The 27,591-nt window shown below is 31.6% G+C and overlaps 1 protein-coding gene and 1 long non-coding RNA gene across 3 annotated transcripts; one reads left to right on the top strand and one right to left on the bottom strand.

Annotated features, from left to right (window-relative positions):
• Nucleotides 1-13,031: 13,031 nt before the first annotated feature.
• LOC107894743 (uncharacterized) lies at nucleotides 13,032-14,470 on the bottom strand. Its single transcript, XR_001683241.2, has 3 exons — nucleotides 14,036-14,470; nucleotides 13,352-13,754; nucleotides 13,032-13,257 (listed from the first exon to the last, which is right to left on the bottom strand). It is a non-coding gene; the product is annotated as an uncharacterized lncRNA (long non-coding RNA).
• Nucleotides 14,471-16,327: 1,857 nt separating this feature from the next.
• Nucleotides 16,328-18,727, top strand: LOC107895152 (uncharacterized). 2 transcript variants are annotated; one of them, XM_016820400.2, is made up of 5 exons: nucleotides 16,328-16,562; nucleotides 16,691-16,751; nucleotides 17,239-17,514; nucleotides 18,058-18,338; nucleotides 18,424-18,727. In XM_016820400.2, the coding sequence occupies exons 3-5, from the start codon at nucleotides 17,401-17,403 to the stop codon at nucleotides 18,506-18,508; spliced, it is 480 nt and encodes a 159-aa protein (XP_016675889.2). In that variant the 5' UTR covers nucleotides 16,328-16,562; nucleotides 16,691-16,751; nucleotides 17,239-17,400; the 3' UTR covers nucleotides 18,509-18,727. The 2 variants fall into 2 exon arrangements, with proteins under 2 accessions (XP_016675889.2, XP_016675888.2); XM_016820399.2 differs by having other exon boundaries at nucleotides 16,691-17,514.
• The last annotated feature ends 8,864 nt before the right edge of the window (nucleotides 18,728-27,591 follow it).

Below are 27,591 nucleotides of genomic sequence, written 5' to 3'. Positions count from 1 at the left end.
ATGTTTTGGCAACCATTTCTTAGCTTTATGTTGTTAAATTCTTTTCTTTTCTTGAATTCGAGTGAAGGGGTTTTGAAAAATAATTTGAGATGTAGGTTATTTTGCAATTGACCTTTTCGAATATGTACAGGGCTATTAAGAAAGCCTATTAGTTCTGCTCATAAATATAACCTTATCTTTCTATTTATGATTTCCTAGTTGACTGTACTTAAGAAAGGTAATTTGAAAATAAAATTTGTTTATTTTTGGACTAGATTGAAGCCGCAGTAGCACATATTTCTTACTGATGTTGATCTAGTTATTTTATAAAAGTTTATTTTCAGTGGAAAGTCCTTTTTTCTAGTAATGAAGGAAACTGTGTTTAAGATTTCTATATTAGGATGGAACATTAATATCAAATATGTTAAATATTTTAATATAATTTAACATAAAAAAATAAAAAATATTTTAATATAATTCAATATAAAATATTATTTCCAAATTTTAGAAAATATAAAATAAAATAAAAGATTTTAATATAATTTATTATAAAACATTAAATTAAATTAATATAAAATATTTAATAATAATCCTATTAACATTTAATAATAGTCATATTAAAATTTAATAACAATAATAATTTATCTAAAAAAATTCTGCTAAGAGTAGTCTAATTATTTCCTGAAATTACACAAATCCCTGAGCCTAAGTCAGTATGTATGTATCAACCTACAGATACATCATACGAACAAGAATTTCCACCTTTGCAAGAATTTACCCAACAGGGGTATACACATACTTCTAAAATTCCTTCCAAAATACAAACTGATGAATCAGGAAAACCTAAAAAAGTTAGTGCTGCAGAAGCTGCTCTGAACTAGCAAACTGAAAATGCCATAGCACAAAACAAGGCTCTTAAAAAACTAGATTCAAAAGGCTCCCATCTAGATACAAAAGTTTAAACAGTAGAAGAAAAGCTAGATGACGACTCCAAGATGGTGAAAGACTTAATAGTTCTCTTGCAAAGACGCCTAAAAGAAATTGCTGGAGAAACAACTGCTCCAGAACAAGACTTATTTTCCCATATTGCACAAAAGGATAAAGAAATTCAAAAGCTGAAAGATCAGATTAAAACTTTGAAGGAAACATGAAAAATTACTCCTCCAGAAATGTGTCCTAAAGATTCTGATGCAGAATTTTTATTATTTCCTTCAATCAAGCAAAGTAGTCCTCAGCCAGAAGGAACTTTCATTAAGTTTCTTGTAGTTCTTGAAAAGAAAAAACCAAGTCTTCATGAACTTCAGATGCAAATAAAGAACAAAATGGAGAAAGAGAAGAAAGAAGCTGAAGAAGTAGAAGCAGCTGAAACAAAGAAAATTTAGGAGGAAAAATTTTCCCAATATGAGTCCAAACAATTAGGAAAAAACCTATAATTGAAGATTCACCACCATCTTCTCTTTCCTCAAGGCAAACTTCTAAATCCTTGATGATTCAACACCAAAAGAATCATTTGTCATCCTTTCTAAAAGATTGTCAAAAAAATCTGGTACCAAGAATTTCTGCCATCCAACTATCAGAAGAAGAAAACAATTCTCAAATAGAGCCATCATCTACCGAAATATCAACAGACTCTTCTTCAAATTCCTCTTCAGAAGATGAGTCAAGAGAAAATTTTCAAAGAATTGCTCAAACTCAACTAAAAGTTGAAGTTACTTCTGATGATGAACCAATGGCAGATGCAACCCAACAAGTAGAATCATCATCCCAAGTCCCAAAAACTACAAAAGGTTCATCTATTGGTCGGATAACTTTTACATTTGATGGCATTCCACCAGAAAAGTGGCCAGCTAGAATTCAAGAATTTCACTCTTGGCTTGACACCAGAAAGCTTACTGAAGAAAACAACTACAACATTCTCTTGAAATTTGTTTCCAGATTTACAGGAATGTTACGAGATTGGTGGAATTCAATTGATCAAAATTCACAAATGCAGTTCTTGGTTCTTCAAGATCTTAATACTTTTATCTGAATCATACATCAACATTTTGTTGGCAATCTAGATGATTTGCTCAATCTGAAGCGGCGAGCATTTTTTAGAAGAAAATGTTGTTCTTATAAAAAGAGAGACCTGTCAAGGCATTTCAAAGTTATGACTAAAATGTTTTGCTTATTAGGACTCAATATTAATCTCAAACCAACAATCCTTGCCTCAATTCCAGATCCTCTACAAGTGTAGTGAATCAAGCTCTCCAAAGACAAAACAAAGACATTCTAAGTCTCACAGCTGGAGAAATTCAACATGAAGTTTTTATTGCTCTTAAAGATATTCGCAACAGGAGAAAATTTTCTAAAGATTATCTTTATGGAGAGAAAAGGATTGACAAAGCTTGTGATGATTCTTATTTGAAGTTTAAATGCCCAAAAGATCAATCCTATGTTTGCAGAACCAAAAAGAAAAGGTATTTCAAAAGATCTATCTTCAGACACAACAAATCCTTCAGAATCTCAAGAAAGAAAAATGATTGTATGAAATAGTAACGCCACGTCATCTGTATCCCTTTCCAATAGTTTTATGCCACATCAATATTCTTATCTTGAATTTCAGGATTTTATCCTGAAAAAAATCAAATCCAAATTAAAATCCTGAAATTCAGGATAAAATCCTAAAATTCAGGATAAGAATACTGATGTGGCATAAAACTATTGGAAAGGGATACAGATAACGTGGCGTCCCTGTTTCATACAATCCATTCCCCTCAAGAAAATGGAAACCAAATTGGAGATATTTGGGAAAGAAAAATATCCTCAAGGTATAAACTCATCCAGATGCTACATTTGCAATAAAAAAGGGGAATTATGCAAAAAACTGTCCCAACAACAAAAAAGGTGTAAAGATGATCCAACAGATTCAAAAAAAGGCTGGAATTCAAATAAAAAGAGATGATGATCTTGAATCTCTTTTCTCGATGAATGATAAACCAACAAAAAAGACCCTGTATGCTATTCCAACTTATTTTCTAGACAGTAAATATGATTTTTCAAACTCATCCATTTATATGATGACTGCTATGTAAGCACAACAAACCTAGCACCAATCAGCTGTTGCAAAGGATATTGTACCAGTACCCTAAAATCCAGTGAAGATCTATTTAGACAAATATAGTAAGCCTATTACTGTTATCACATTTCTTGATACTGGAGCTACTGCTACAATCATGAACCCAGATGTTCATCCATCAGAATGGTAGAGATCTCATACAACATTCTTCAACTCAACAGCAAATTATCCATTTGCAACATATTTGAAAAGTAAGCCCATTACTATCCAATTTTTCCCTGGATGTTCTGTTCAAACAATTGCTCTTGGATCCAAGCTTCTAGGAAAAGATATTGTCATTGGATTTGATCTTTGTTCTAAAGCCCAACGCTCTTGAGAATCCTTCAAGATAGACTTAGATATAAAAACCAATTCCAATCATTTTTGCCAGTACCTAAATTGTTCACCTTCCAGTTAGACAAGATATACCAAATAGTCCAAAAACTCAAAGACCTTGCTTGTACAAATTCCTATACTGAATTTCTCTTCAAATGCTCAAACCCTTTGTGAAACATTCTGATTTATTCATTTCTTTACCATTTAAGAAGAATAAAGACATAAATCCTACAAAAGCCAGCCATCAAGGAATGAATATTGAACATCTCAACCTTGTAGAAAAGGAATGTGAAGATCTTCAAAACCAAGGATTAATAGAACCCTCAGAGTCACAATGGGTATGTGAGGCATTTTATGTCAATAAAAGTTCTGAACAGATAAGGAGAAAACTCAGATGAGTAGTAAGCTATGAACCCCTTAATTTTTTTCTTTAAGATGATAAATTTCCACTGCCAAACAAGAGGGCATTGTTTTCCAACCTAGCCGAAGTTAAAGTCTATTCTAAATTTGATCTCAAAGCTGAATTTTGGCAATTGGGAGTTATTTTAGAAGATAGGCCAAAAACAAAGTTTTGCATTCCAAACAGGCACTACCAATGGAAAGTAATGCCTTTTGGACTAACAACAGCATCATCCAAATTTCAAAAGGCCATGACTAGGATTTTTAGCCAATCATGAATAATGCCTTGTTTATATATTGATGATATTCTCTTGTACAGCCCAGATGAAGAAGCTCATTCCAAGTTGCTTGATCAGTTCAGTTAGCTCGTATTCCAATATGGAATAATGATCTCTGAAAAGAAAATGCACATCAACAAGTCAAAAATAGAATATCTTGGAATGAATCTCAAAGAAGGAAATTATTCTCCAGGGCCACACATTGCTGAAAAACTTCTTGACTTTTTTGATGAAGATTTAACTAAGAAGTAAGTCCAACAATTTCTGGGAGTTGTTAATTATCTTGGAGATTTCATTCCTAAAATCTCTAAATACATTAACCCTTTCACCAAGATGTTGAAGAAAAATCCACCTCCATAGAGCATGACTCAGACCAAAGTAGTTTAGATACTGAAAAAAAAGTTACAAAACCTACCAGCATTACAGATCCCCTCTAATGGAAAAAGAATCCTTCAAACAGATGCAAGTGATAAATATTGGGGAGCCATCTTATTTGAAGAACTTGAAGGGAAAAGATAAATATGTGGATTCCAAAATGGAAAATTTACTGCTACAAAACTTCATTACCATTCCACATTCAAATAAATCCTTATAGTCAAGAAAGGTATTTCAAAATTTGAATTTCATTTAATTGGATACCATTTCTTGGTCAAGATGGACATGTCTTCTTTCCCACAAATGCTCAAGTTCAAACAAAAAATTGTTCCACATCCTCAGCTCTTGAGATGGGTTGAATGGTTTTCTAAGTATTCCTTTGATGTTAAACACATTAAAAGAAAGACCAATATTTTAGCAGATCTTTTAACCAGACCAACAAAAGAAATTATGACATTTAGAACTTTTCAACCCAGGCCCATAATGATGTACAGACTAGTAACCCCATCCTCTTCAAAATCCTTTGTACAAGTTTTTCCCATTTCACCTAACCTAAATCTAGATTTTCCTCTAAAAGTTATGAGGTTAGTTGAAGAAAAAACTTTCCATCAAAAAACCAAAGACATAATGTTTGAATATCAACTCCAAATTTTTACAAATTTTGGAGGTCTTGTTCTTAAACCATTTGGTGTTCATCCTGATTATCCTTTTATTCATCCTATCAGATGGATTTGTTTCACTTAAGTCCCAGAAAAATTAAAATGGTTCTTATGGTATTTTACTCATCTTTATCATATAGCCATTCGATTCTCTGTCTCAAACCGTAAATATTTCCTGTGCAATGCAATTAATGGAAATATCCAGCCAGAATATCAAAACCTTTTCACATTCTTAAGCTGGTTTCATCCTCTTGATCAGTAGTTGAATATGATTACAAACGAACAAATAAGAACTTCTGGATATGAAGTTGTGATCATTTTCTATAAACCACAATATTTTGTACAGTGTGGATGAGCTACACAATTAGTTCTTTCCAAGCTGCTTGGATTCATAGAATCTGTCCAGATGTAGCCACATATTCTGATAATGAATACAGAAGCCTACAGAAACATCTTTGCCAGCTTAATTGAACAATCCCATTTGAAATCTGACCTTCTCCAAATTTTGATGTTTCTTGGGATACCGTGCCAGATTGTAACAACTCGATTTAGGGCCAAAATAGAACAGAGATTTTGAAACCACGAATCTGAGGTTGAAAATTTTATGATTGGGTGTTTAATTTGATGTTTAGGACTAAATTGAAATAGGTGAAAAATGTGTGTTCTAGTTCATAAAGTACTTGATTGAAATGTGGGTTTTAAGTAGAGATCCTTAAATGGAAATTAGACCATTATACTTTATATGGACAAAAATGGGCATGAATAGGACAAAATTTTAAAGAAAGGCTTTAAGGGTATTTTTGTCATTTGGTAATTAAAAGAAATAAAATGGGAAAAATAAGCTAAAATTTTGTCCATCCATCTTCTTCCTTGGCCGAAACTTGTATGTTCACCATAGCTAGGGTTTTTTTCCAAGCTTTCAAGCTCAATAGTAAGTACATTCAAGCCCCGTTTTTAATGTTCTTTACATTTTTGAAATCCTCGTAGCTCGATCTACCTATTTCTACCACTATTTCGAGTTAGGGTTTATGTTTAAAAATTTACCCATGAATGATATGCATGTATTTTGGTGTTTGATGGTAGAATATGAATGTTTGAAGTTAGAAGAACGATCTTTTCTAAGCGATTTTTAGCGAAAACGAGCAAAACGGCATAATCGGTAAAAATACCTAATGTTCATAAGTACATGTTAGAGTGAGAATTTGATGTTTCTATAGAAGAGAAAAATGTTCAACATCTCATAAAACATAAGAATAAGGGCTGAAATTAAATTTCCGAGCCTAGGGACAAAATCATAATTTTGTAAAAGTTAGAGGGCAAAAACGTAATTTTTTCCATAATGTGATTTTTGGATTGAAATAGATAGTATGAGTGTTAAATGAGCTAAATGTGTTGTTATAGATCAAGAAAGGCATGGAATCGACCTCGAACGGGGGAAGGAAAAGATTTTGGACTAAATTGCAAAATTTCTATATTTTGCATCGAGGTAAGTTTGTATGTAAATAATACATTATCTTTATTTACGTTTTTATGTTTCAGCATATTTTATATATTGTAGCTGATTTTGAATCATAATCGACTATTGGAAGAATGAAAATAAGTATTAGAAAGTGAGATACTTCCTGGTTGAACCTTCGGAATCGAAAGATACAGATGGTATGTATCTAGGTCACATGTATGGTGCCAAGTGCACATCATGTGTACAAGAGAGCTACGAGATACTATGTGGTAGCTATGTGACAACCCGTTTTAGACCCTAATCGGAATGGTGGTTTCGGAACCATGAAACTGAGTCAGAAAAATAATTAAATATTATTATCTGTGTTCATTATATGTGAATTAGCACATGTGAAGATTTCGTACGAAAATGTGATCGTTTGGGTGTTTAATTAATAATAAAGGATTAAATTAATTTCTATGTTTTATTATGTGAATTTCCATGTGTGAAAAAAAAATAAATTTTAAAAAAAAATTGATGCTTTAATTTTGTTATTTGGATGTCAAATTATAAAAAGGGACTCAATTAATAAACCATAAAAATGTGATAGGTAAAAGTTGAAGTGGCCAAATTGTATATGGATAGCATCATAGAGGACTTGCATGTCAAATGGACCACTATGATTATAGTGGACGGTAATGATGATGAAAAATTTGGCATTTTGTGTATTGTATATTAGTGAAATAATATTAAATAGTTTTATATTAGAAAACCATGAATTAATAATAGAAAAAGGGTGATAAAAACAAAGTTTCTCATTTTTTTCTCCCCTTTTGCCAAAACTAAACAAGAAATGGAAGAAAGAACACCTAAGGCATTCGGCCATCTTGTGTTGGGAATTAAGGTATGATTTCATATGTTTTTCTTTGGATTTTGAGAAATTTAAATTGTTTTTGAAGCTCCTAACATGACCCATGTGTATGATTTTGTGTTTGTGATGCATGAAGCATTCGATCATGAGCTCAATGGGTTACATTGTGTATGTTTTGATAATTTGTAAGGAGAAATGTTTCTAATTGAGTATGAACAAACTAAATTACCATATGTGGCTCAAATGAGCTTGAGTAGTCGGCTAATGAAGTTAGTTGAGTTATAATACTTGCTTAATAATGAAAACAACATGAGCTTAATGCTCAAATAGCATTCGGCTTTGGACTAAGTTAAATTAGTTAGAAAATGAGTTCCAAGATAGTGAATTATGTGTTAAAAGAGGGATTTAGGTTGTATATACGTGTTTAGATTGAATACAAGAGGCTATGTTAGCTAATTAAGGGATTCGGCCATAGTATTATAGTGAATAATAATTTGAACAAGGGTTTTAATTGTATGATAGGTTTTCGGCTATGGTTGATTGGATAATAAATTGGTGTGGATGCTTTGAATGAGATATGTACAATTATAAGTTAAATTTAAGGTTTGTTAAATTTGTCCTTATCATTGCCGAATGAGTTTAATGGCTAAAGAAAATTGTTAAGTGCTTAGTTAATGTGCATTCGGTCATTTAGGATGAGTATACATTTGATAATGTTTTGATGCTTTGAAATGGAATTTAATTATTAAATGAGTTCTAAGCTTGTTGAATTTTGAGATGTGATTGGGAGTAAATTTGACATGAGCATATTTTGCTAATGACATATTGATAAATGTTGAGTTATGATACCATGATATTAACTTAATTATCAAGTTGTCGAATGTGCTTATAAGTAAGTGAAGTTATGTTATAATTGAACTAAGTGTGGCTAGTAAAGCCTATTTAGTTTTCTTGCTATGTTTGACTATAAATATGTCTGAGTGATTCTGATTATAGCATAACATTTAGTTAAGCATAATTGATGCTTTAAATTATATAGTTGTATAATCGAATTTGTTTTGGTTGAGTGTTACTTTGTTAAAGGATTTTTATTATTAAGCTTAAAGGCATTCGATCATGAGATGGATTAAGGTGAATAAATGTTTATTTGTTTGTTTGAATTAAGCTCAAGAGAAAAAGGAGCTAAATTCAGAAAGGGGGAAAGCAAAAGTAGTTGATTAATCAATCCGTAATTGTGCAATGACATTCAAGGTAAGTCCTTAAGTAATTAAATTTGATTTGTTGCGCGCTTAAGATTTTATATAATATGGTAAGTAATTATTTGACTTTTACAAGTTCGATTTGCAATAAGTATATTGAATTTAGGCTATAATGCCAAATATGAAATGGATGATTTATGTATATAATGTGGCCGAATGACTATTAAGTAATGATGTGAAAATGTGTAATATGTGTATACAATTTTATTGTACTTGTTTGTATAAAGTCGAATGTGAATTGAATGGTATATATGTGATGACTGAATAGCTATTATGAAACAAAGTCAAAGAATGGGATATTTGTATAATAGATGAATTGTGACTATTGTTCCTACTTGATCGAGGTTGTGTGTGAAATAATTTGTGAATATGGTATATAGCCGAATGGTTATTAAAAGTGAAACTGGGATAGTGAAAAGATTATGTGTTCTTTGTGTATGATTATTGAACCGAAAGTTAAAGGGTAGGTGTACATTTTGTGCTTATATTCGAATGAAGCAATTAAATTACTAATGTGATATGTTATGTGAAATGTGTTAACATGTGAATAAATATTCAAGACACTGGAAATGTATCCGGGCTAAAGTCCCGCAGGCTTCGTGTTGGAAATGTATCCGGGCTAAAGTCCCGCAGGCTTTGTGCTGGTAATATAATTTCGGGTTTTATACCTAGTAGGCCAAGTGCCGATGAATTTGATAAAAGCATACAATTACAAGATCCTACACTAAGATGACAAATTGAAAGTGTATTACATATTAAGTTGGCCAGGTATGTATCATGTACTCGTATGCGATTTTGATTTGAATTAAATTATAAATGTATAAAGTGATGCATCTGTGAATAAGTGTTATGACTATAAATGTGATCGTGATACATTCGGTAAATGTGTGAAGTTCTGTGAAATGATTCTATGTTTATATTCAAATATAAACACTTGGTCCTTGTGGAAAAGTTTGTGGAAGTATATGATTTTATTTTTAGGTGATTACGATCATGGAAAATTAAATGTGAATATGATATTGTATTTTATTCGTTTCAATTGAACTAAAGTTGATAGTGAAGCATTTTTAATTCCTATGTTATATGAGTTCGATCTTGAATGACATGATATACATGTTTAAATAATTTGAATGCAAGGAATGTGTGAAAGAGCAAATTTGTAATAAATCTGCTTGGGACAGCAACAGTAGCGTGATTTTGGAAAATCACCATAAATTGTAGAAATTGAATTAGAAGCTGAATAAATTATTTAATTAAATCTTAATGAGTCTAGTTTCTTATAAAATAAACCATGTTAGCAAAAGAATTGTAGATAATGAGATATTTGAAGTGGCGTGAGATAGAGTCAAAATGACTTCGAAATCCCCTGTTCTATTTTTAGAAAATCATTTTAAATTGTACAATAATGATTATAAGATAAAATTTATATTCTTAGACTCCTTAATGAGTCTAGTTTCAAATGAAATAAACGAGAACATATTTTGAATTCTGTACAATGAGAAATCTGATTTATAGTGAAGAATGGTCAGATTAGTCAAACAGTGAAACAGGGGAAAATTTAAGAAAAATCTGGTATTGATTGGTCAAACCAAAAATTCTGAAAATTTTAGGGATATAAGATATATGAGTCTATTTTCAGGGAAAATTAACGTCACATGATTTGGAGTTTTGTAGCTCCAGTTATAAATAATTTAGTGACTGCTGCTTAGAAAGACAGCTTGTAGTGATTATGTGATTATGTTGTGAACATTGAATAAACTTGGTCAGATGTATGTAGTCCATGTGAAAATGAGACGTGATAAATAATAGATAAATATATGCTATATGTGCTTGACATGTGACCTTGTGGTTCCATGAATCAAACATGGAAAAATATGACATGTTTTGGTTGGTATGTAATGGATATGTGCAAGTTTTGTTCATACGAATGAATTGACAATTATCACACGAATTTAAAATTATAGTCATAAATTATTTGTAAATATAAATAAGTGAAGCTACTTAATAAGGTTATATGAACTTAAGAGTACTATGAATGTATATGTAATTGAGATTATTTTTTTTCAATTCGGATTAGTGTTATGGAATTTCCATAATCATTGAAATGATTTATTTGCTTAAGGCTTACTAAGCTTTCAAAGCTTACTCTGTGTGTTTTTCCTATGTCTATAGGGCTTCAGAGAAATTGCTTGGGTTGGAAGTCGAGGAGATTTCATCACACTATCGAGTTATCATGTAAGTAGACAAAGTTTGTATATCATTAAGGTTTAAGGAATGTATAGAATAGACTAATAGTGGAAGGATATTTTGGTTAACGTATTTAAGCCATGCGAATATGGTATCTTTTGGATGTTTAACCTTATAAGTTTGAAATTCGATCTCTGGTTGTGTCTAGCATTTATTTAAATAAATAATCTTTATTTCAAGAGAATGTTCAAAATTTTACTGTTAAGATTTGTTTTCTAATTTCTGGTAACGCCTTGTCCTATTCCGGCGACAGTTACGGGATAGAGGTGTTACAGCTAGGTCACATGTGTGATACGGGATGTATACCATGTAGACAAGAGAGCTACGGGATAAATGTAGCTAGGTCGCACGTGTGGTTCTAGGTGAAGGACACCATGTAGACAAGAGAGCTACGAGATAAAGTGGCTAGGTCACATGGGTGGTACTAAGTGTTCATGTTCACCATGTGTACAAGAGAGCCAAACTATGTGATGGGTGGAACTACATGCTGAAACCACAAGCATCGGGGACTTGATCCGAAGTGTTCAACGGGAAAATCGACTAAATAAAATTATGTATGACCTTGTAATGAAAAGTGTAAGTATATACATGTGTAAAGTATGAGTAATAAGCTCGATATGTGATTGGAAGTTGGAAAAATTGTTCAGGATAAGCAATGAATGCAACTAAAGTGTGAAAGATCAAAATTGATAATAAAACTGTTTGGACAGTCACAGTGACATGAATTTGAAAAATCACCAAAAATAGTAGGAATTTAATTAGAGGCTGAATAAGATATGAAATTAAATATTAATGAGTCTATTTTCATGTAAAAGAAACAGAGAAAGTAAAGGAATCCTATAGTTTGAGATATTTATATTTTTGTGAGACTTGTTCAGAATGACTACGTGATCCCCTGTTCTGACTTTGAAAAATCATTAAAAATTGTACAAAAATAATTAAGAAATATAGTTTATATACCTAGATTTCTTATTGAGTCTAGTTTTAAATGAAACAAATTTCGTGGCTATTTTACTTTTTTATAGGGATAAAATCAATTTGTAGTGAACAGAGGTCAGATCAGTCGAGCTGTATAACAGGGGAAACTTTAACTAATAAAATGTACTAATTGGATGGACTAAAAATTCTATAAAAAATTTAGTAATAATTTATATGAGTCTAGTTTTAGGGAAATTTTACGGATTTAAATTTTGAGTTTCTTAACTCGAGTTATGATTTATTTAGTGAACATGATGCAGGAGGGACAGCTTGATCAAATTGGAGTAAATAATGAAATTAATAATAGATATAATTGAGTTGTTTTGTAAACATATTAGATTCCTTATTTATTATTTATATACTTACTTACTAAGCTATAAGCTTACTTTCTTTTCTCTCTTTTGTCTTATAGTGTCATCCAGCTAGCACAGGAGTTAGAAATCATTGAAGATCTGCCCACACTATCAATACTTTTGGTATTTGAACTAAACATTTTGAATTATGACATGTATAGTAGGCTTAGTTATTTTGTTACGTGTCATAATTGCCTAGGTTTAAAATATTGGTTACAGTATTTGACCGATTATTTTGTACAAAGCCATTGAAGTTGGCTAATATTGTTAAAGGCATATGTTATAATGATTCATGATCTAATTGGATGCCATATTTCTGCCTCGGTTTTATTTAATGGTATGTGTTATGTTCTGGTAATACCTCGTATCCTGTTTCGGTGTTGAACACGGGAAAGAGGCGTTACACAGATGGCCGTTATTATAGACAAATTCTTCAAGCGCTTCAAGAATATAAAGCTGGTATTCCAGACCCCACTAAATGGTCCCAAGAGTATCCTATTTATTGCAGCCAAGTTGAAATTGAAAGGGTAATATGAATATAGTTCAATCTAAGAAGATAAGTATGAAGATGAGGAGACATGTAAAGACAACTACAGTGAAAGCTTTATGGATAGTGCACAGCTTCCTCATTTCAATGTCAACAGTTAAAGTACCTTTTTCACTTTTACTTTAGTACTTTTCCTTTAAAAGCTATGAGTGTATACTATTAGGAATTTTTACTTTTTAAAGATATAAGTGTGTACTGTAATGTATTATTAGTTTGTATTGCATCTATGTTTGTCGGTTTCTATCTCCTCTATCTATAAAAGAAGATATATTTCACATTGTAAGGCATCAAGGTTCCATCTAATAAAATTTTCAGTGTGTTTTATACTATGGCTTTCTAAAGCCTTTTATTTCTTTTCTGGGTCTAAGCAAAGATAAAGAGAATCATGAATTTTAAAAATAAAATTTGAAAGGATGCTCTGTGCTTGCCATATATTGGATCCTGCACAGCAGAACTCAAACTTAGATTCAAGATACTAATTTATTTTGATTCAAAAAAATATTTTGAATTAAGATTTTATAGCTAAAATACATACCTTGTTAAATGGCCATGGGGAAGTCCTGTGTTATGGCATAGCATACCTGCTGTAAAAGGCCCATTTCGCCCGGGCCCATAAATTATCAAAAAAATAAATAAACCAAAAATAAATTAAAACAAAACCAATAAAAGTCCAAATTTATTAGTCCAATGTCCATCAATTACAATAACCCAACTAAATATCAAATTAAAATAACCCAATAAACCTAACCCGAATGGCCTAATAACCCAGTAACCTAATCCACAAGGCCCAATGGCCCAATCTTAAAACCGGCCCAATCCTAAAATGAGCCCAAATGATCCAGATTGTGGTTTCAGGAATTGAAACCCTAGGATGCGTCGCAGCCTCGCATGCCATGGAATCGGTCTCCAAGTCACGGTCTTCTCCTCCATACGGCCATCTCCACATCAGTCGAACATGTGAGAAGAAAAATAACAGCACAGCAACAACAGAGAAATAACAAACAAAAGGAAAAATAGCTTTTGTAATTCTATTTTTATTCGGCTATATAAAGCCATATCAGAGACTTGTATTTTCCTTACGAACACATATTGAATACAAAGAAAGCAATCAAAATTTTTAAAAGTGATTTCTGATTCAAGTTTCCCTAAGTTTTTGATTTTTCTTTCGATTTATTTCCTTTGGTCTTTCATTATTGCATTTGAAAAAAAAAAGTCTTACCTTACAAATATGCCATGGGTTTCCTTTTGCTTCGTTGAAATCGAGGTTGAAAGTGGATCTCAAGGCTGAAAAAACAACCCTCAAGGCTCGAACACACTGGTCGCCGTTTATGGTGGCGGATCGGCGATCAAGGGGAGGGATTTAGGGTTGGCCAAGGAGAGAAGCAAAGGGGGGCTAGGGTTCGGTGAACCGAATGTGGGTTTTTAGGCTTTGGTTTAACTTTTATAAAAGACTGAAAACGGCACCGTTTAGAGCCTATTGCAATGGCTTCAAAACGGTGCCGTATAGGGTGACCCGCCGCAACCCGACCCGAGTACCTTCAGGATCCGCGTGTTTTTACGGTGAAGGGATATTTGCGCAATTAGCCCCTCCCTTTTGCGTTGACATTCAATTAGGGCCTATTCATATTTCCTTTTATTTTTAATTTTTTCCCTAGAATTTGCATGCTATTTCAGCTTAGTTCGAATTTAATCACTGCGTTTCGGAGATTTGGGGAATTTTCATTTTTAGTCCTTGTGTGTTTTCGCGCATTTTATTTTAATCATTGATTTTGTTTAATAATTTTATTTGTTTGTAAATCACTCCTTGATTTTGTTTTTACTTCAATAGAGTCTGTTTTTTTAAGTTTTAGTTTATGTGTTTTATTCTTTATAACTTCTTCATTATTTATCGTTTTAAAAAATTTTGTTTTAACATTTTATTTTTCGTTTGATCTCGCATTGTTTTAGTGTTTTTGTTACTTTCTTTTGTATATTTTCTATATCTTTCTCAATTTCACTTATTTTAAATTTCTCTTTTATATATTTCTATGTTTTAAAGATTTATGTGATATTTAATTTAAATATTCTTATACATTTTCTATATTTTAACATAATTTAGCTTAAATTTTTTTTATTCTATGTATATATTATTGATGCTATATTATTTTATGTATATATTTTCTTTAAAAATCTATTAATATAAAATTTATTTCCTATAAAGACCCTATTTTATCATATATTTTTGTTTATTTCAAATACTTTTATATCTTTTTATATTTTCATATATCAATTATTTATATTAAGTTTTTTTTTCATATATCATATATGTATTATTTTGTATATTACTTACTTTATAATATTTATTTTTAAAATTCATTTGTATATTACTATTTTATATATAATTTATTTTTATCTTTTTACCTATTTTAAACTCTTATATCTATTACTTGTTTTAAAATTTTTGTATTGTTTGTATAACGATGTTTTCAAATTTTCTTTCTTTTATATTATTCATTTTATTTTATTTTAAAACTCGTTATATTCTATTTGTGTAATTTGCTTGGAATTTCTTTTAAAATTGGCTTTTAATTCATTAGCCTTCGGTTATTAATATTAGTGTTTGTATAATGTATGACGTGTTGCCATTGCATGTACCCTAATTTGTTCCTTTGAGTTTTCTTATTATTTTTTATCATTCATGTAATACTATTGCTACGTATTTTTATTTCATGCTCGATACTATGCTTGTTTGTTTCTTATTATCACATCAAGTTTTAAATTCCAAATTTTCACCCAATATCAATTGCCTTTTGTCCTTAAGTAAACTAAACGAATATATTTCAAGTTCGTTTTTATAATCGCTCCTATTTAAAAACTTCTCAAATCAAAGTACTATTTCATGTTTAGTGATACGAGAAATCGTGTTCTAATGTGCTGGATTTCGATTTTTCATTTGATCGAATAACTAAATATACTTTCGAAATTTCGTCCATGTTTTCTTAAATTAAAAAACAATGCAATACTTCGTGTTTGGAAATTCGAGAAATTGTGCCCTAATGTACTGGGTTTTAATTTTTCGTTTGACCAAACGGCCAAATATCCCTTTTGAGTTTTCAATGCATGAGTTTCAAAAATCAAGAGATTGATCTTGATTCTGAGGGTTTAAAAGGTTGTGTCCTAACGTGCTGGATATGATATTATTTTCTTGGGACAAGAGAATCTTAACATCCAATTCAAGTTATTCAAATGTTTTTTAAAAGAAATTATATTTTAAAATCTTTTCAAATTTTCGACATTAGGACATTAATTAATCAATTAGGTATCAATTTTAAGTATCAATTTTAGGCGTTGCGAGGATGCCAATCCTTCCTCGTACGTAACCGACTCCCAAACCCGTTTTCTTAAATTTTGTAAGCCAAAATTAATATTTTAATAAAATAAAATATCCACCATCTAAATTTTTTTAAAATAAAAATGGTTTCAACACCTGCTATTTAATTTTGGTTCTTAACTACCTTCTTGCTTCAACACAATTTGTGACATTACCACTATTCATAATAGCCTCAAGAAAATCACACTCCGCTTATATATTGCTCGAGTTTCAAAGCAAAACCGCTACAATGTTATAGTGGGTCACGAGTTCCGATTAATTAAATGAGTAAAAGCGGGCAGCCATCGCAATTTTACAGCACTTGTATTTCAGAGTCTTCACCGTCTACTCTTCAGTAGCTTAATTCCGATTGGTCTTTTTACACGGCTGCCTTGCGGTCTGGTTTAATTCTCTGTTAATTTTTCTCTTCATTTCTCGGATCTTTTGCCTATTTTCATTTTTTCCTCTCTGTTTCTTTTCAAATGTCGCATGCCTGATCTCTGTTTTTCTGGCCATCGATACTAGATCCAGTAAGTGTTATGGATGCCCAGATGTCGATCGACAACGCGCTCATTTAAGAATTCAAGTATCCTCAATTAATACTTGTAATCTTTGTTTATTTCTGTGACTGTTCAGTTAGATTTCTTCATCAAATAGTTTAATTTCGCAAAAATTATATGCAGATTTCATTTTTTTTATCTATCCATTTTATTCGGTAAAAGACCTGCAAATTCTTTGAAGAAAAGAGGGGGAAAAAAGAATTCCTTGTAAACTAAACGAGAATAATCTGGAAGTTTACTTTTTTTTTTCTTTTGAAAAAAATAGTCATCATGCATTTATTTTTCATCTCTTCTTCAAATTCAAAGAAAACTTTGCTTTCTGTTGCGTATGAACTTCTTAAAATTTTTTGAAGACATTCAAATTTGAGAGAAGAGATGGATTTGAACTCAACCTAAATACCGACTTATAAACTCTTGTAGTTGTTGGGGGAATGTTTTAAATTAAGAAAAATATTTAAGTTTGACCGGTGAGATATCTTGTTTCCTTGAGCAAAGCATTTTTTATTTCAAAAGGAATAAAATCGCGCGCGAGCCATGCCAGCTCTGAATTTAATCGTTGGGTGATCGCGCGATTAAGGAATGTAGGCCGCCGGTGTGTGGACATGGTTAGAAAAGCTGGCTGAATTTTAATGCACAACCGACTTACTCCTCCTATAAATACTAAATAGGTTCCTCATGTCTTTGGCCGTCCTTTGCAAAAACTACATGATGCGTCCCTTTTTGTCGTCCCGTTTTCAGTATTCAATGGAGCCGTTAAAACGACGTTTCATTTTGCGTAAAAAGCCGAAGGTATGTAGGGAACTCTAAACTCTTTTTTACAGTTGTGTTTCGCCTTCATTATATTTTCCAGCTTGTTCTAACACATCATCAACAGTCAAAGGTTGTAACATGTAGTTTAAAGCAAACATGAAATAGTTGTCTTGGCTAAAATTGATAAGATCCTTAACTTTAGATTTAGAATGAATTTACGTATATATTTTCAGGAATGTGATGTAAAATTGATATATTAACTTCATGTAGCAAATTATCTATGCAAAATCCATGACATATAGGTAGATTTATGTAAAATTAGAATTCTTTAAAGACAAAATTTCCCTGAATGATTGATATTACATTAAGAAGTATTTTATGCCATGCAATTGTTTTCTACTAAAAACAAAATTTAGGGTTTCCAACTTAAAATCTTTTTAAAAATTTATTGTGAACTTTAGTTTCATTATTTTTTGGTAATGTCTTTGCTTTAAAATTCTGATACAAAATTTAGTAATTAGAGATTGATATTCGTTTTGTTACTTAACTTTGCTCTAAATTTTGAATTATGTTGGGAATTAGAGAAAGATGAAGTCAACAAAATACATGAAGAGTTTTGAAAGGTTGAAAATAGATATGAAAAAAATCAGCAAAGAGCAGCAAAGCATCAAAGAAGGGCAAGGTCAAGTTGAAGCAAAATTCAATGCTATCGAACAAGAATGCAAGCAGCTTTGCGACGAAATTGATCTAATGATCCGATGCAGTGCCAACACTCAAATCCGTCTCGGCCTGATGTTCAGTATCCTCAAGGCAAGACAACAAGCCGATTTCGGCACTGCTGCTCAATTAACTGGATTACTCCGGTAATGTTTTTGTTTTTGTTTTTGTTTTCAATGGATAACTTTTAATTAATGCAATTTTGCTAAAATTAATTTCAACTTTTTGCAGTGAAATTGTGGGCAGAGATGATGAGTACAAAAGTGAAGAATCTGGAGTCCGTACTGATGTGCAGGGAAAACATGTGGTTACTTAATGGACTAAATGTGAGGTGTTAAACGTAGGAAGTCATGTTGATTAGATTTCAAGCATTTTTTCTTGTATCATTTTTAAGCTATGGAGTTGAATAAAAATATTTGACTTGGAGGGTTGTTCCGAGTATGGTCAACACAAATTCTGGCTTTGTATAATAAGTGTAAAAGATCAAAGTGTGAGTTTTATTTATTTGTGTAAGGAATTTATTGAATAGAAATTACAGCTTAAGGCATAAGAAATGACACAGGGTGACGGTATAGTATAGCACCAAAGCCACTCGTTGCCCAACATCTCTATGAGGACATCAATAGTCGGATATTAAAAATCCAAAAACTCTACGAGAATTAAACCCCAGGCATTTTTTCGAAACTGAACTACACAAATTAAATAATTCAAGAGTAAAATTATATATAAGAATGACTTGAAATCTACAGTATTTGTCAGTGTTGTCTGACATACTAGTGGCACCGCCACTCATCATTAGTCAATCATCGGTTTTTTAAAAAAAATAATTTTTTTGGGTGTCGTCACTATGTCCAGCAATATCAATATGTATTTTTAAAAATACTAATATTTCTTATGGTATTCATGGTGAAAAAAAAGAAAAAAAATTATTTTGGTGCTGCCACCGTTTTAAGTGGTATTAATTTTTTTTATCCACCGTTGTATTGAACAATAACATAGCCAAATTTAAAAAAAAATGATTTTTTGATGTCGCCGATGTATTAAATCACACCAGTGACACCTTTTACAAAATTTATTTTATATGGTTAGAAAAAAAAAACAAGGAAATGCGGGCTAAAAAAAGAGAAGCTCCAATGACAAGATGCAAGAAAAAGAAGCAGAAGAAAACAAAATGGAAAAAAAAATATATATACCTAAAAAAGTTTTTTGCAATAGTAGAGAAATGAAGTGAAGACTCTCTTAAGAAAATATATTGAGAAAGAAAACTGAAAAACTTAAAAAAATTTGGATACTAGTTAACAAAACCGATAAGGTAAAAAAGAAAGTAAATGGATTGATAAAAGTTGTTAACATTTTACATATTTTCAGGATTCAAAAAAGTAATAATTAACATAATTAAGTCTAGAAAATCTGGAACCAAAAAACATTAATTTCTTCTACTACACCACTTAACGTAAATAAATTGTATTCATTATGTTAATTATTACTTCTTCTTCTTTTTTTTAAATCTTGAAAGGCCTTTACCTCTCCCTCTCTCATTTTTCATTTTCGTTTCAGAAAAGGGTTTACCAGAAAAAGTTTTCAACAATCCTCTCCCTTTCTCATTCAAACTTACTTTTAATCTTCTTATTAAGCATTCATTAATAAACTTAAAGAAATTTTTCAAAGTTAAAAAAATGGGTCTCTTTCTCTTCCTATTATGTCTTCCTCTTCTCTCTTTCAACCTTTTTTTTTTTTTTTTTAACTTCCTCAAGCTATACCTTCAATCTTCATAACTCATCATTTTTATAACTAAAAAATGCATTCAATCAAATCCAAAGTTACCAAAGAAACCAAATCTAACCTCCTTTCATCTTCAATGGAAGACCTCATTTTCCTCTTTTGACTTTCCTTTCTTTCTTTACCATTAATTCATGTGTCGTTCATTTGCTCTTTTACCTTGAAAATTTGGAAGAAGAAAACATTAGTTTCGTTTAATACTCTTGCAAGTAACTATTCCATGTATATATTTATTTTCCATTTTGTTTTCTTCTGCCATTGGGGCTTTTAATTTTAGCTTGGATTTTTTCTATTTGTGTTTTGGTTCTTACAATGTTCTTTTTTCTTCTCTTTCATTATATTTAAGATTTATTTTTTTAATTATAAAAAAAAAATTAAAAACAATCACCATAATTACTTGACACACCGATAGTAAAAAAAAAGTTACTTTTTTAAAAATTTGATAACGATGTCGCTTGATATGGTAAAGGATCAAAACTTTTTTATTTTTAAACAAAGGTGTCGCCTAACATGACGGCGACGTCATGATACTTGTAAAAAATACAATTATTTTGAAAAATATATACAGATGCCATTAGACACAATGACAACTCGAAAATTTTTTTTTTTATTTTATTTTAAAAGTTGACAACTGACTAATGATGAAATCAACACCGACCAAGATCATAGATTTCAGTTATTCTTATACATGATTTTACGCTTAGATTATTTTCATAATTACTTAATTTGTTTGAGTTAATTTGGAAAAAAGACCTTAAATCCTACTGAAAAAGAAACCCCCAGGACCCCAAGACTCAATTTGAGTAGCGGTCAACCTACTGGGATAATTTTAAATATTAATAGCACAAATAATAAAATTGAAAGCAAAGCATGAACTTTTACTAGCTAAATAAGGGTAAAAGAGAGTAATAGAGTGAGCTTAAACAATTGAATTGAGCCTAATAGGGAGTAATTGAATCAGCTTCAACAATTGAATTTTTATCTCAACTCCAGCTTTGATTATTTGGATTGCGGATTTGAATATTTATATGTATGATTTATGCAAATTCAGATATTATTCAAATTTAAATTATAAAATTATTAGAGTATATACACAAAGATCTCAATTATTAATAATCTGAATTTGCATGATTTTTTTGGATAACATATTCCAATTTGAATAAAAAAGAATTCTACTAGATTTTAATTTGAATTTTGATGGATTTGGATATCTCAAAAATGATTGCAAATTTTGATTTTTTTTCTATATGAAGAATGATAGTATTTAATTTGAATACTAATACTTAGATAGTAAGTGGATAACAACCAGATTTGAATTAATTTGAGTAATTTAAAGGGTTAAATCACTTTTTTTTTGTGTTTAATTTTTTTTGTCTAAGTCATGAATTGACATTGTCCCCATATTGAGACATAAATTTTAGCTTTCAAGCTTCAATATGAAAATAATTGTCTAATTCATGTTCTAGTGTGAAAATAATTATAGCCTAATATAAAAAAAAATTCAAATCCTAACATAAAAAATTTTCCAAATTCAAACCTAAATAGTAATTTAACCCTAATTTAAAAGATGCATCTGACCATTCCTACCATCTTTAAGTGTGAAATTCTATCAGAATTAAACTGTGCTTTAGAATTTAGAGTTGAGTTGAAACTCAAACTTGTTCTAACCAGTTCAACTATCTTGTTTGTTACCTTCAGGATTTGAAGTAGGATATAAAATGAATTTTTATGGACTAAATTTATTTAAAACCATTTTCTTTTTCAAAATTAAAAGTATTATAAATTCACTTGTTTGAGTTAGGGTTATAAGTCAATCAACTATCATTTTTAATGTAAAAATTATGAAAATATCATTTTATATTTAAAATATATTATATTATTACGAAATACTTTTGCCTTTTTATGCTTTTAATAAAACCAAAAAAAAATTGGATTTAAAAATTGAACCTACGCCACTAACATCTATAAAACCTCTAAAAATTTTGTTATTTCTTTTACGTTTTAATATTATTACAAATATTCCACCCACATCGTTTGTATATTTTTACTAATTTTAAACTCTTGTTTAAATTAATACCACGAGTCAACCGAATACCAACTCATTAGTTGAAAATTATTAAAGTATCAACTTTTTTACAAAGTAATAAATATCATAACATAAAAAAACTGTCTTTTTCCACAAAAATAATTTTTTATGCATTTGTAAATATAAAATTGCTCAACTTAATTCAGTAACAAAATAAGCAAGAATCGAAATAATGGATTCATCTCATACATCAAAGTATTTTGCAATAAAGACTTTCGCTTTTTATTTTCAATATCTGGAGTTGATACATTAGATACAGATAGATCCTATATTGTAAATTTTCTCTACTTTTCTTTTCTTGATTGGCCCTCCCCTTTTATCCTTTCTTTTGTGCTCCTTAAGAACTAAAGAACTAAACAAGTAGATTTCTTTCTTATATCATATTGATAAATGTTATTGTAGCGACGTAAAAATTTCACTTTCTTTTGCTTTCGGTCGCTAATTAAGGCGATTATTTGAAAATTTAAAAAACCGACTTTTGATTTTATTAAAAAAGGGAGTCGCCACCGATCTTTTTTCTAGGTGTGACTAGACACCTAATAAATCATCCTTTTTTAGAAAAGAAAATTTATTCTTGCACAAAAATGAAGGCCGAATTTAGGTCTACGTCAAAAGCCAGAGTAAAGTTGGGTTCGGGAGTCGGTTACGCGCGAGGAAGGTATTAGCACCCTCGCGACGCCCAAAATTGGTATCTTATTAAACACGTGTTGTCTTGATTTTCAAAAATACGAACTCAATTTGACGTTTAAGTGTGATCCAATTGAAGGAAATGAGAAGTTGCAAGTTTTTGGTTTTTTAGAAGGACGTCCCGTTTTTAACACGAGCCGACTAATTTCACCCAACATAGCGATGAAATCGATGACTTAATGTTAAAATCGGTACATTGCCTTATTCTTAAAATTAAAATATAAAAAGTTTCTAAAATGATAGTAAAAAATCTAAGAATATTATTGTAAAAAAATACGAATAATGATGTGAATAATAAAATATATAAAATATAAAATATTAAAATATCAAAATATCAAAATATCAAAATATCAAAATATTAGAATAATAATAATTAATATTGACAAATAAAAAATAAAATAGAAATAAAAAAGTGTACATTATATATATTAGAAATAATAATGATATTTAAAAACAATACTATTAATAATACTACATAAACATGTACATATATAAAAAATAAATACGTGATAATATTAAAAATATATACATAATATAGTGTTAAAAATACATACATAATATAGTTAAAATATATACATAAGATAACATGTAGAAAAAATATATATGTATATAAATAATATAGTATTAAAGAATATGCATAAAATAGTATAAAAATATATATATACGTAATATAGAATTTAAAATATACCTAATATATTAAAAGGATATATATAATATAATATTAAGAAATATAATAATAACAAAAAAAGAGAGAGAGAGAGAGAAAGGGTGGGTGATTTCCAGCCACAAGGCCGGCCATCGTCCCGTCGCCAGACTGCCGCCGGACCGCCGTCGGCGCCACCATACACGGCAGCCGGACCTCAAAAAAACTTTTTCGGTAAAAATGGGTAAGCTTCCTCCTTTTTTTTTACTTTCGTATAAAAGAAACAAAATAAGATTGAAAGGAAAACAATAAGTAAACAAAGAACTTAAAATGAGAATAGACAAAGAAACCTTTTTGCTTTGATCTTTGATTAATCTCCAAAAAAACTAGCTTCTCCAAAAACTAGCCTTTACAATAACTCTTCTCATTGATTACTTTAAAAAGAAACCTCTCCAAAAATCCTTTACAATAACTTTCTCTCCCAAAAACTCTCCAAAAAAAATCCCCCCATATACAAAATATGAAAAGGCTTATATAGCCATTTACAAAATATTTTTTTTATTGTTTATGTCTTTATTTGTAGGTACAAGTGGTGGTGGAGCAAGTGTGGTTAGTGGAGTAGGTAATGGAGCAAGTGTGGCTAGTGAATTTGGTGGTGGAAAAGGTGTGGCTAATGGAGTTGGTGGTGGAAAAGGAGTGGCTAGTGGAGTTGGTGGTGGAAAAGGTGTGGCTAGTGGAGTTGGTGGTGGAAAAGGCTAAGATTTAGTTGAGAAAAGTTTAAGTTGTGGGCTAGGGTTTTTTTATTTTGATTTGGGCTATTGGGGTTTTGATGTAAATTGGGCTTTGGGTAGTTAAAATTTTGGGTTTTGGGTTTAATTTTGGTGGGTTAGGTAAGGCTAAATTGGGTTTTGATGTAAATGGGCTAAAATTGGCCTATAACAGCTGCTCCTCTTTGCTTATTATCGTGTAACGAGAATATAGCAAAGATACAAAGAAAGGCCAATTTTGTCCGGTCTTGCTAAGTATGGACTTCTTTGGTGCTCTTCTCATCCAGGTAGTCTCTTTCCAGTCTATCGCATCTTGTAGCTTTGGTTCAATCCACTGCAAATTTGGAGATATGCCTTGTAGCTTCAATCTGTTCCAATGTAACTTCAAGGATATGAGATTTGTGGCTTCGATCCGCTTCACTGTAACTTCAGAAAGATAAGATCTACAACTTCAATATGATCTTCTATCGCTTCAGTGAGATAAGGTTTTGGTCTTCTCTTTTGCCACTTTAGAAAGGCAAGATCTGATATCCTCGATCAACTCCACTGTAACTTCAGGGAGACAAAATCTGGTGTCTTCAATCAGCTCTAATATTAATTCTTTACTCGGCATGTGATCCTGAGCTCAACTCATTTCTCGCAATATGAATTGACTCTTTAAAACTAGACATAAAAAACGAAAATTGAAAATACCTCAGCGTGTGACCTGAGGCCCAACTCACCTCTCGCAATATGAGTTGATTTTTTTGAAAGACAGAAATAAAAACATCAAAATACCAAAAGATGTCATCTGGTGGAACTCAGGTGTCTTTTCTTTTGATTCAGTACAGCTATCATCACATACTCTTGCTCTACTGGAGTGCCTGTAGATGTCATGCATAACGCTATCATGATATGCATATGTTTGTCTTAAATGCCTTTATGCCTATATGATTATGCTATGCGCCTTTGGCATGTTTGTCTTATGTCCTTTTTCGTCACGATTTTTTGTGATGATCTGCATTTATTTTTTCGGCTCTTGACTTTCTATTTAGGCCCTGTACCCGTCCTCTAGCTTCACGACTAATCTGCGTTTCTCAGATATTGCTCTTTTGCCCCTGGTTGAACTTTGATCTTGCTTTGAGGCTCTTGTACTTATCAAATTCTTATCCGGGTAATGCTTAGCACTTCTTTTGTTTAGAGTATGTCATTTTACTATTTATCATGTAAATGAACCACATAATGAGATGCATGAAAATGGTCAGGTAGGGGATAAAAGGATACCTCACATTTATTTATTTCAAATGTAGCAAACAAAGAAAGTTAATCAATGATAGTAAAAAAAAGTGTCATAAAGAGAAAGGGGATTGCATTTCAACAAATACAAATGCTCTAGATATTCAACGCATGAACTCTTCCACGTTCCTCAATCAAGAATCTTTTCGAGCATGGCTTTCTTGCGTAAGAGATTTCAAGTTTTCAGAAATGCTTCAAATACTGTAGTCTCTCTGTTTGACCCACCGTTCAAAACGCCTTGCTTTTTAAGCCAGTGCTTGTTTCATTAGAACGCCCTTTCGAGTTTTCATCCTAATCTTTTGTGTTAATCAAGACGCCCTTTTCGGGTTTTCACCTTGATCTTTTTTGTTAATCAAGACGCCCTTTTCGGGTTTTCACCTTGATCTTTTTTGTTAATCAAGACGCCCTTTTCGGGTTTTCACCTTGATCACCTTTTTTTTAGGCATAACATTTCTTCACAGCATCTGAGTTCACTGGATTCGGTAACTCTTTCCCATCCATCTCAGTGAGAATCAAAGCTCCGCCCGAGAATGCCTTCTTTACGACGTATGAACCTTCCCAATTTGGCGCCCATTTTCCTCAGAAGTCTTTTTGTATTGGGAGAATCTTTCTCAGCATGAGTTCTCCTTCGTGGAATTCTCTTGGCCGTACTTTCTTGTCATGGGCTGCGATCATTCTCTTCTGGTACATCTGTCCATGGCAGATTGCCTTCAGACGTTTTTCTTCGATGAGGTTTAATTGGTCATATCGAGCTCAAACCCATTCTGCTTCCTCTAATTTCGACTCCATTAAGACTCGTAGAGAAGGGATCTCAACTTCGATGGGTAACACAGCTTCCATTCCATAGACCAGAGAGAATGGAGTTGCCCCTGTAGATGTCCGTACAGATGTGCGATATGCATACAAAGAAAATGGTAGCTTCTCGTGCCAGTCTTTATATGTCTTGGTCATTTTCCCAATAATCTTCTTAATATTCTTGTTGGCTGCTTCAACAGCTCCGTTCATCTTTGGGCGATAGGGTGAGGAGTTATGATGCTTTATTTGGAATTGCTCACACACTTCTTTCATCATCTTGTTGTTCAAATTCAATGCTTTATCTAAAATGATTCTTTCAAGCAAACCATATCGACAAATGATTTCTTTTTTCAAAAATCTGCAAACCGCAGTCTTCGTCACATTGGAAAACGATGCGGCTTCTATCCATTTGTGAAGTAATCAATAACCACAAAAATGAATCGGTGTCCATTAGAAGCTTTTAGGGAAATTGGCCCTATAACATCCATGCCCTACATAGAAAAAGGCCATGGAGAAGTCATGACGTGAAGGGGCAAAGGGGCTACATGAATTTTATCACCATAAATTTGACATTTGTGGCATTTTTGTGCAAAATTAATGCAGTCGCTTTCCATCATCAGCCAGTAATATCCGAGTCTCATAATCTTCCTGGCCATAGTGAAACCATTGGCATGTGTCCCGCAAATTCCCTCATGGACATCTTTAAGTATTTTTCTAACTTCAACAGCATCTACGCATCTCAAGAGCACCTGATCTTTTCCTCTTTTGTACAGGATGTCCCCATCAAGAACGAATCCCGCTGCCATTCTTCTGATTGTTCTTTTGTCATTCTCATTTTCTTGTTCGGGGTACTTTTGATTCTTGACGTATTCTAAGATATCATGGAACCATGGCCATCCATCTGGCTCTTTCTCAATGCTGAAACAATGTGCAGGGACTTCATATATGCTCATTTGAAGAGGCATTATTTCTGTTTCTCTGTTTGCTTTGAACATTGAAGCCAAAGTGGCCAGGGCATCAACCAATTGGTTTTCTTCTCGTGGGAAGTAATTAAAAGTTATTTCTTCGAATTCTTTAATCAGCTCTGCCACTAGATCACTGTATTTAACCAATTTCGGATCCCTCACTTCCCAATCTCCACGGATTTGGTAAATCACCAACGCTGAGTCTCCATATACCTCTAAAGTTTTGACGTTTCGTTCAATAGCTGCACGAAGTCCCATGATACAGGCCTCATATTCTGCTATGTTATTGATACAGAAGAAATTCAGCCTGGCAGTGAACGGATAATGATTCCCGTCTGGTGAGACTAGGATTGCTCCAATTCCATGCCTCAAGGCATTCGACACACCATCAAAACTCATCTT

Source organism: Gossypium hirsutum, chromosome A13, assembly GCF_007990345.1.
Source record: "Gossypium hirsutum isolate 1008001.06 chromosome A13, Gossypium_hirsutum_v2.1, whole genome shotgun sequence".
NCBI classification, from domain to species: domain Eukaryota; kingdom Viridiplantae; phylum Streptophyta; class Magnoliopsida; order Malvales; family Malvaceae; genus Gossypium; species Gossypium hirsutum.
This window is presented reverse-complemented; position numbering and strand designations above follow the sequence as displayed.

What these genes read in the sequence shown, in the direction of transcription:
- LOC107895152 (XM_016820400.2), top strand. Translation starts at nt 17,401, where the DNA reads ATGTCTTTGGCCGTCCTTTGCAAAAACTACATGATGCGTCCCTTTTTG. An exon ending in TTTTGCGTAAAAAGCCGAAG is followed by an intron (nt 17,515 to 18,057) that starts GTATGTAGGGAA and finishes GTTGGGAATTAG; the next exon opens with AGAAAGATGAAGTCAACAAA. An exon ending in CAATTAACTGGATTACTCCG is followed by an intron (nt 18,339 to 18,423) that starts GTAATGTTTTTG and finishes AACTTTTTGCAG; the next exon opens with TGAAATTGTGGGCAGAGATG.